Source organism: Lepeophtheirus salmonis, chromosome 10, assembly GCF_016086655.4.
Source record: "Lepeophtheirus salmonis chromosome 10, UVic_Lsal_1.4, whole genome shotgun sequence".
Lineage (NCBI taxonomy): Eukaryota > Metazoa > Arthropoda > Copepoda > Siphonostomatoida > Caligidae > Lepeophtheirus > Lepeophtheirus salmonis.
The window spans coordinates 10,991,480-11,001,747 of NC_052140.2; the positions used below are offsets into that span (position 1 = coordinate 10,991,480).

The following is a 10,268-nucleotide window of genomic DNA, read 5'->3' on the forward strand; positions in this document are numbered from 1 at the left end:
CTAGGTGAGTCGTGGATTGTAAATCCTTTAAGAGCGAGACTTTTCTTTGTGCCATTACTAAGATATGGCTTAGTTATTAGGGATATTTGGGATGTTCTCGATTTGAGCTCCAAGTTGGCTGCTTTAGAGTGTTGAGTAATAATATACGAGCAGCAAATCATCACTATTTTTTTCGGTGGGTTTTGTAGCTTCATCAATCCTCCTGCACCACTATCAAAGAACATGTCTATTATGGATTCTTTTTTCGTACTCTTCCAAATTGGGGTTTTATCTTCCGTTGTTGGTTTCTTTGGGTCCTGATCGACTTTTTCCGTAATTGTCTTTGCTGTTGCTTGTTCTCTTGGTCTGTCATCTTCATTGACTGCCCAAGTCCCTCCACAATTGGCGTCAGTGGCATTATAATCTTTTATGCTAGTGTCACAAGTGATTTTGATTTATTATTATCCATTTGATTTGGTTTTGTGGTGTCCCCTTTACATTTTCTTCCAGTTGTTGGATAATGGGTGTTTTCCTTGGATCTTGGAAATGTACCTTTGCTGCTGAAGCTATTCTGATAGTGAAGTCTATCAATTACAGGGCTTGAAATGCCTGTGGGTCTACACATATGTAGAGTACCTTAAAAAAGTTAGTAATTTCAGATTTTGCAAGTTCTATCTTACCTTTTATCTGAAGAATATTGCATTGGTGTGCTATAATACGAGCAAGAACCTCGTCTACAATGTTATCAGTCACCCACGAACGAAACCCCTGAGGTATTTTTTCTCTTTTCTGAATTTGCTCATTCGCTCCACTTCATCCCATGAGGTGCAAGGAGAGTTGTATTTGCTAAAATGCTTTTCTGGACATATTCTCCAGAAGCATCATCCTTTACATAAATGACCGCTTTCATTTGTATAGCGACGCCCTTCGTAGCTTGGAATTTGGTCTCCGATTGGTGCAGACAAACTACGTACGTAGTCTTTGCCAAGTATTTTGATAACTTTATTCATTTCAATGATGGAAATATGTTCCCCATTCTGTCTTATGATGACAATTTCGTTTGCCTCCTTAACAATGTCGACGTAAAGATACTTCATTTTTGGCCTGATTTATTTTTTTTCATTGTTGTTCTCAGCAGTCATTTTGAGGAAAATGAATCCTCTTTGAAGGAGGGGTTTCATCAGTTGGGCCCTCTCTCCCTCCTTTCATAACGCTAGGGACTTGCTTTGAATCCTTCTTCTTTATAAAAGGATTTGTCTTTTTTTTTTGCCTCTTTCGATTCCCTTATTGGTTCCTTCTTCAGGATATTGTTTTGTGATCTAATCCTCTTCCCCCACTTGCTGTAGGTGATGGTTTCCCATTTCATACCCACTGTTGTGTCGATGTTATCTTCTTGTATATTTTAGACATAAAATATTGTTTATAAATATATATAAAATGCATGAAGAGAGAAGTTGAGCGATATTCAAATCTGAAAAATTATGTATAATATATATATGTTATTACAATTAGTAGAAGACAAATGAACATCTAAAAACTTTTCAATTATGAAATCCCTTGATAACTTTCCAAAGAAGAGAAGGAGATATCCAGACAGTCTAAAGTCAGTCAAAGGCTTCAAAAAGAGCTAAGAGGCTCTTAAATTACTATTTAATCGAATGATTAGATAGGGAAGTACTTATGTCTCCTTTATTTATATTTAATATCACAGATGTCAGAAGTGACTTATACCTTGTTACACATAAATTTCGTGAATCTATTCAATACGTATATTAATTCATTTGAATTCTTGCCTCAGGATTGAAGTAATTATATTAGGAGTTTGAGAAACAAAAATAATATGGGTATTTTTAATATTTAGAACGCTTACTAATAAAAGCATTCAAAATGTACACGTGTTTATATTTAATTCAAATCTTAACAGATACTGCAAATGCATTTGAATTAGAATAATAAGCATAACACCGGAACTCCTTGTTATATACACATGAACACTCCTAAAGTTTGTCACTGATACGACAACATCATTATTTCTTACATGAGCATTCTGATATTGCAAAATTTAAGTCCTTACCTAATGTTGGAATTGGCTAATGGTTGAGGCTTATCTCCAGGATAGTACGTAAGTGCTCAATTCTATTAATTTAGACCCCATCCCCTCAGAGACAACTATAATCGCAACATTACTGGACCAGGTGAGGGTACTTTATATCCTCAGTGATTCTAGTTTGTACATCCAATATATCCAAGAGAGTGAATCAATTATTTTTGACCAAATCCAATCATTTTGAGCGGTTAAGTTGCCATTCAACAGTTAATATTTTTGAGAGAAGTGCCAGACATCAACTAACAGAGAAATTTCTTGCTTCTGTAGTCTCTCTTTTCTTTTGTAAAGAAAGTTTAAACGGAAAAAAAAAATTCACAACCTTACGGAAAATTAATAAACAATTCATCACAAATAAATTTAAGATGACATCTCTAAATTTATATACGTAAATAAAGTTTTATTAGAAGGTAATATTTTTACTTCTAGCCAGTAGATACAATTATGATCAATTATTGGCAATTTTCCATATAGGCTGAAAAATAGGGTTACATCCCAAAATAGTATTTAATTATGCTAACTACCTGTACAAAATATTAATTTAGATATTAATAATCTAAAATCTAACTCACAAATACTTGAACATTAACGCAAAACGTAAAATAAGTGGCAAACCCCGTTTGTTAGCTTTTATAGAATCCTTGTGTTGTTGGTATAATTTTTCTAATTTAAAATGTTGATTTTCTTACATACAAACTTTTTTCAAATTATGATTTATAAAAATCATAGAAAATAAAGCAAAAATATAAATTTAAATCATGAATAAATTCTTCGTATTTTGATATTTTTTGACTAAAAATATAAGCAAAATTGTTGGTAAGTGTAATTTACATGCACTTAGAGGCTAAAAGAGGGCTAGCTCAGAAATTTGATGATTTTTGCAACTGTGTGGTCCATTAAATTCTGAACACTTACTAATTCAATAATTAATGAAGGTTTAGTGATTGAAATTAATTTATATTTTAATATATGAAAGTCGAGCAATAAGTTACAATACAAAATAAAGCTGAGCTCCTTTGCTTACGTATAAGTTGAGAAAATGACATTTGAACGTGATTGAATAATTTCCGTTTGCACACTCCAAGTAGTTCTGTGTCTCCAGGACCATTGTCTAAGCTTTCATCAAGTTTGAAACGTTGGAGAGAAAGAAGGACCTGTCAAAAAGGACAAACACTACCCAGAGGAGTGAAAATAAACAACTCAGGTTGATCCCCTCAAGTCCTTGAGGGTTCATGTAAGAGATCTTGGGGTGTTACACTAGATTCTTCGTAGAGCTATCAAAAAAGTGAGTGGAAAGAGCTTTTGGAGGGTGAGAGGCCACTTTTAACATTAGCAGTGAAAGAATACCCTCTTTTGGGTTGCAAAACTCTTTTGAATTACCCTTTAGATTCTTTTAAACAGACTTAAAACAAATAAGTTCATCTGCAGAAGAAGATACACCTCTGTAATAGCAAATGCCATGATAGCACAACATGCTACAAAAGTAGTTTATTTGGTGAATGTGTTTATGTTTAAAATATATTAAATAAAGATATTTAGGTAATATTAGGTATGTTTAAAAAGATATATTTTTTTTAAATATTACATTTGATGTTGAAAAGTAAATTTAAATAAGTTTATTATCGCATCTATTTTAAAGAAACTTATAAAATTTATTTGAAATATACAACCGTGTAGTTAAAATATTATCAAATAAGATCAACAATTCTAATGTAAATTTTTATTAGATCTATACTTGTTGCAAGTCTCATCCTGATACATCCGTATTGTATCACTCTCATTCAAATTGCACACCTATTTGACCTACATAAGAACATTTGAACCCTCCGGCTACAGAGGAGCCGCATGCCATTTATAAACCACACCCACCATTTCGACCTGCGGTTCACTTGCACAACTAGTAGACTGGGGCGTATTATCGGAAATGGAAAGGGGTCCTTGATGCTCAAGGAAGCAGTATCATTTGGGGAAAAAAGATCTTTCGGACCAGATGTTCCCTTTTACTACCCGTAGACTGGGGTGTACCATATGATATAGAAAGGTCATCTATAGTCAGATTAGTGGTGGCAATAGATTCTGATCCTCCTGCAAAACTTGTCGACCAAGGTATATTTTGCGCAAATATAATGGAGACTTTTGTGACAATTTCTTATCATACTATAGTTTGAATGTCTGAATACAATATAAATTTAAAAAAAAAATATTTACTTGATCAGGGATGTCTAACCTTTTAATATAAATGGTATGGATTACCATTGGAAATATTTTAATGGGGTGCAAAACCTATCAAGTTAAATTTCTTGAAAAATAACAAAATTATTATTCACAAATTTATTTTAATTTTAGACCAAATATAAATAAAGGTCAAATTTAATTTCTCACTGTCAAACTACTTAAAAAAAGCAACTCTGCTAATTTTGAGAGTCTCAGATAATACGAGATACTATCAAGTAGGTTTAATGTTTGTAGGTATTATGAGTGCACTACGCGTTTTGATGATATTGTGATAATTTTTGCTAAAAATACTACTTGAAGTTAGAATGAGTAGTGGACCTCACTTAAACATTCGGTAGGCAGCAATGTTGACAATTATCAACAGGTTTAATATTCCTTAACTAATTTATCAAATTGCTTGCATTGAAATATTATTTTAATAAAATCATTTATGATCTAATGGCTGTTTATTAATTGTTTCATAATCGAATTACTCACAATAATTTTACCTGACAATGTATATGAGGTTAAAATTACCATTGGCCACCCTATTGGAAACTTTATGAATTTCCAGGCATTTTACACATTGTCCAGTTATCTTGCATACTGCCCATTGTAACGGGCATTTTGCACATTTCCCAGAGATTTGGAAAATGCGCAATCATCTTAACCTTGTTATCTAATTTACCATAATTTACAATACCAATAAATCCAATTTATCTTAGTCTATCTAAGTTTGGAGATCAATCAATCTCCAGACTCATATTTGTGAATACAATATGACGATAATTTATATATTTTTTTTCCAGATGTTTCAGCGACACCTATGCAAAGCTCCTATACCCTCATATCGTGCCCTTTTTCCTCCCGGCAGCCCAAATAGCAATGACAGCATCTGTATATACAACTGTTATAACTTGCTTCGATCGCTATATCGCAATTTGTCGACCAGCATTGTTAGGCTGTTGTGGAAGATCCGAGCAGAAAACCTCTTGGTGTTTGATTTGTGGCACTGCAATTTTTAGCATTGTCTATAACTTTACACGATTTTTCGAATTCAGACCCGAATTGACGATCGATCCCTCTACCAACTTAACAGTATTTAGTGTGGAACAAACTGCATTGAGAAAGGATCCTCTTTATATACAATGGTACATCCTCATTGCTAACTTTGTTTTTATGGGTGTCTTTCCAAGCATTATTATGATTGTTTTCAACTTGTTGGTTGTACGAGCGGTGAACGAAGCCAATAAAAAAAGAGCAAGAATGACGAAACGACAACAAAGGAACATAACAGTGACGTCCATGTTGGTCTCTGTTGTCGTGTTCTTTCTCATTTGTCATTCTGTTAAATTTATCGTCACTCTCTATGAAATATGGGAGTCTGTTATTTCTCCAGAAGAGAACTGGCCCCCATGGGTTCAATTCCTCACAAAACTAAGCCACTGGCTTCTAATTCTAAACTCATCATCAAATATTGCCATCTATGTGCATAAAGATCCAAAGTTCAAAGCAGTATTTAAAAATATTTTATTCACTTATTTTAATAAAATAAAGACTTGCTGTGTCTCTCTCAGAATTCTTCAAAAGAAAACACCCTCTGAGGATAATAATTCAATGATAGAATTCGACAATAACAAAAACATAAAAAACGATGGACATCATGATCTGATAGAGCCGAATTATGTTCATGTAGAGGTTGTTCAAGAAGATAAGAGGTCATGTGAGGAGCTATGCAATCAAAGTCAAAAAGAAATGAAGAGTTTTGATGTTTGAGATACAAAACTTAACCTGTGTAAATATTAACTTTTCTGTAACATAATTTGGGATGAGGAAATTGTTGAAATTAGAGTGAGTTTAGTTTGTTTCAAGAAGTATATGTTTTTAATAACAAGTTATAAATACTCTTCCAAATACAGAAATATTAGTCATTAGATGTGGGAAATGTGGCAGAATAAGAGCTAATTCATTCATAATTAACTGATCAATTCAAAAGTTGACAAATAATAAAATGTATTTTTATGTGAGGTGATACTATGATCAGCAAGCAATGAGTAGCAGTGGCGTCCGCAGAGGGTGGACTGGAGGAGCTGTAGCCCTCCCAAAATTAAATATTTTTTGTTTTTTACAACAACAAATAACAATTTTCATTCGTTAAATTATACAACAGGGCAAACACTTTATTTTTTTGTAATTAGCTAGGAATTTTGAATTTATTTCCAAACAAAAAAACGGTATTTGAAGTTTATTTCTTAAAATTTTTTTACTCAAAAAATAAATATTTATAATTAAATTTTTTAAAAAATAGTAATTTTTTGTTGAATAGCTAAACGATTTAAAATATTAGTAAAAAAATTTAATTTTTGGATTTTTTTTTTTAATTCACATATACCAGTCCCACCCAAAATATTATTTTGCAGACGCCCCTGAGTAAAATAGTTTATTGCGATCTCTTACCTCAATTCTGACAATTCTCCCATCCCTAAGCATACTCTTTGTATATAATGTTTTACTTAAATTCTTTGTATTTTATATCAATTAATTTACTCATTTTGTAATTCATGGAACATGGCATTGTTTTGAAAAAAAACAAAAAGCTAACAATAAAAAACATAGGTATATTTTTATATGTTATTGTTACTTTTTAAGATTTTCAACAATTTTGATTATTTCAATGTTTACTTTTATTATATATGATGTATATATCTATGTAGTTTTGATTAAAAATGTATGTATAGTCTAATCATTTAACTTTTACTTTCAATGTGACAAATTCCCACTCAGGGTAGTTCTGTTTTAATTATTGCCAATGATAACTATAGAAATTTATCAAATATATATGAAAGCAATATTTATTAATAAATATATATATATAAGTATTAATATCCTATGAATAAATTTATGTAAATTGTAGATTTAGTGTTATTCAAATTTCAGTATTTAACTCTCCGTTTTAGTAAACTGGGATATTCTACAGGGTCGGGAATAACTAGGGGAAAACATATTTTTGATTAACTATTTATTATTATGAACAGATTTTTGCGGAAATGGGCAAATTGTACAACATTTTTGTTTTGTCTATTTTGAACAAAATAGACACTTTTTGCCTAGATCACATGGCCGAAACAAAGTGGCCCTTAGGAAGAAGCAACACAGACAATTTTTTCAAAGATATTGCCCCATTCCTAGATGATAGCTGAAGATGTAAGGGGCATCCTCATATGTGTCCTGAAACCATGCGTGTTGATTGGTCTCCATACCCTCCTCAATTAATCCTGCATTAATGAACTGGGACATTATATACCCAAAAATTGATAAAATCTACATTTCATCGCTTATAATTATTAGTATGCTTCTAAAACATTCAATCAAAATCTATACAATTATTTATTATTTTTGATAATGCTTAGTGTAGGATTTATTCCTACATTAAGCCTTTGTTAATCGAAGGTTACTTATTTTAATTAATTTTTTCCCCAAAAAGTCCTTCCTTTGTTTTTCCTTTTGATCTCTTTGATTTTTTTTTCAATGACAGGACTGAGGCCATAAAGTTACTATACATACGCGTAACAAAAGTAAGATGCATTTTTGAAGCCAAAAGTTAGTTAACCAAAAAAAAGAGAATATAGTTTTTTATACATCAATCACTCTAGATCTTTTATTTATATGTAAAAAATGGATTTGATGACGTAATTATTATAATAGATAATCTTTTTTTACTTAATTAAATACCTTTGCTTTGGTCCTTGCGTTATAAAAAAGCATTTTCCCTGACGGAGGGTTAAAATGAAAGGCATTGTCTTGCCATCTGACGTAAAATCGTACCAAAATGTGATACTTCTGGCTCCTAGAGATGATGTAATGCTCTTTCGAGATTGTGTCGATAGTTTTACGTAAAATACAGTAACTTTGGGGTTGTGGATGGCCTCAACAGTGAAGAACTTTGTCGGTGACGCCTCTGCACAAGTGGCTCTTCATCTTTTCTATGTAATACGGCCATAGGGTGGCTATTTCGAAAAAAAGTTTTTTGTAATTGATTTTCTTCACTAGGATCGAGTGACTATCTAAGCTACACATATTGAGTTTAAAATAAAGTTTCTCTAGACCGCATTGATGAATATATTTTATATTTCAGGCATGTCAAAAATAAAAAAAAACGAAAAGCGATATGATAATAACCCTGAGAATTTGAAGAATGGTTTTGAGGAGAGCGGATAAGCTTTTATATCATTTCGTTATAGATCATATACAATCAGCTGTAACAAGGGGAGAGGGGCTTAAGGAAATGAACAAGGATATTGGCAAGGATTACTCCGATGCAGATCTTCAATTATGCCCCAAGAAGGACTTAAAAATATTACTTTATTACGAAACTTCATAGCTTTTTATAAGTACACAAAAATGTTCAATCTGGTTTTGAATATAATTATAAATACTACGAGAGGAAGATAACTTCTCAAGAAATAAATAATAATGGCAACAATGGAGGAAAAGTAATAAAAACCATTTTTTTTTTAACAGATTTTAATTATTATTTTTCAAAAATTATGACAACATTTTGGCCAAAAAGGCATTTTTATAATATGATAACCTTAAAATACTCCATCAATTGGTGTGGAGGGGGATGGAAATCAGGGCCATTTTGTTTCCAGCCCCAAGTGTTTTAGACAAATTTTTGAGTAAAAAAAGAAAAAATCAGTAATCTAAATGAATAAAGCTTATTCTTTAAAAAAATATCTTAAATTCAAATTAGAGTTATAATTTATGTATGATCATACTAACCGGAGAAAATCCAGATATATAAATTTAAAATAACTACATTCCTTAAATTTTATTTTGAAATGGAGCAACATCCCTCTTTTTATTTGTTTTTCAGCCAAAAGTATGTATTTCAAGTCGAAATAGTTGGTCAATTATCAAGGATCTTTATGGAAGAGTATTTTGCTGTATGGTTGTAAAAAAATTATGACATTGCACGAGTGTAAAACTTTTTGAAGTTGCAATCTACCTGAACAGTGTTTTTTATTTGCTAAATTTCTTATTATTCTTTGAACATCTGAGTACAAATTAATCACTTGTACATTAAATACAAAGAGTAACACGTAGGATTAGTTAAAGTGTTATGAGTTTAAGCCCTTGATTGACTCGGAATATAATTGACAATGAACATTGGGGTAATTACTTTCACTATCTGGGATGTCCAACCTTTAAAATAAAGGGCTTTATTGCCACTTAAAATATTTAAATGGGTTGTAGAACTTATTAAATTAAATTGGTACTAGGAAAACTGCGATGGGGAAGATTGCCAGGGAAAAAAATTTTATGGAGGAAAATTACTAGGGGAAAAAATTGCCCATATTTTGATAAAACTTCATGATGAATAATAACACATTATAAATTCCTCTAATATTATTTTTGACCAATACCTAAACAAATTTGTTTGTTCCATCCCCCAAAGGATTTTATTCAATTGTTAGTAATATTATTGGAATACAATTTCATTGCATTTTTTTGAAATTCAATCCTATCTTATAATAAAGGGATCGAGAAGATTGGTAAGGGGAGAGGGGATAAATAGCTTAGGGCCTCTTAAAATATGGTTGAATACTCTTTTATTGGCCAATGTCCCGGGGGTAGTATAGGATGGTTAAAAACCACCACAAATGCATCATATACATACAAAAAAAACATCTAGACTAGGGAATACGGGAGTAGGTTGTTTACATTGAGGTACTTCTTTTTAAAGTTCAAGGTCTACATAGTTATGAAGGTTGAAAATCGTAAGAATTTTCGGTATGTAAAATTAAAAGAAATCGAAAAGGAATATGATAACCCACACAGCTTGTACGAGGTACTTGAGGGTACCCCTGGATCCTCAAAACATCCAAAGAACCCATCTAATGCCACAAAATAGTTTAATTGAGTACAATCAATTTTAAATTACTTTTTTGTTTTTCTTTTTGGAAAGGTT

At 31.6% G+C, this 10,268-nt stretch overlaps 1 protein-coding gene across 2 annotated transcripts in view; it reads left to right on the forward strand.

Annotated features, from left to right (window-relative positions):
• LOC121125700 (FMRFamide receptor) overlaps positions 1 to 7,040 on the forward strand; it is a 109,026-nt gene extending 101,986 nt beyond the window's left edge. Inside the window, exon 3 of one of the 2 annotated variants that reach the window (XM_040720903.2) lies at positions 5,107 to 6,199. In XM_040720903.2, the coding sequence (XP_040576837.1) occupies positions 5,107 to 6,073 (967 nt within the window). In that variant the 3' untranslated portion in view covers positions 6,074 to 6,199. Of the gene's footprint in view, positions 1 to 5,106 lie in introns of both variants that reach the window. The other variant, XM_071891526.1, reaches the window with a different exon arrangement.
• The last annotated feature ends 3,228 nt before the right edge of the window (positions 7,041 to 10,268 follow it).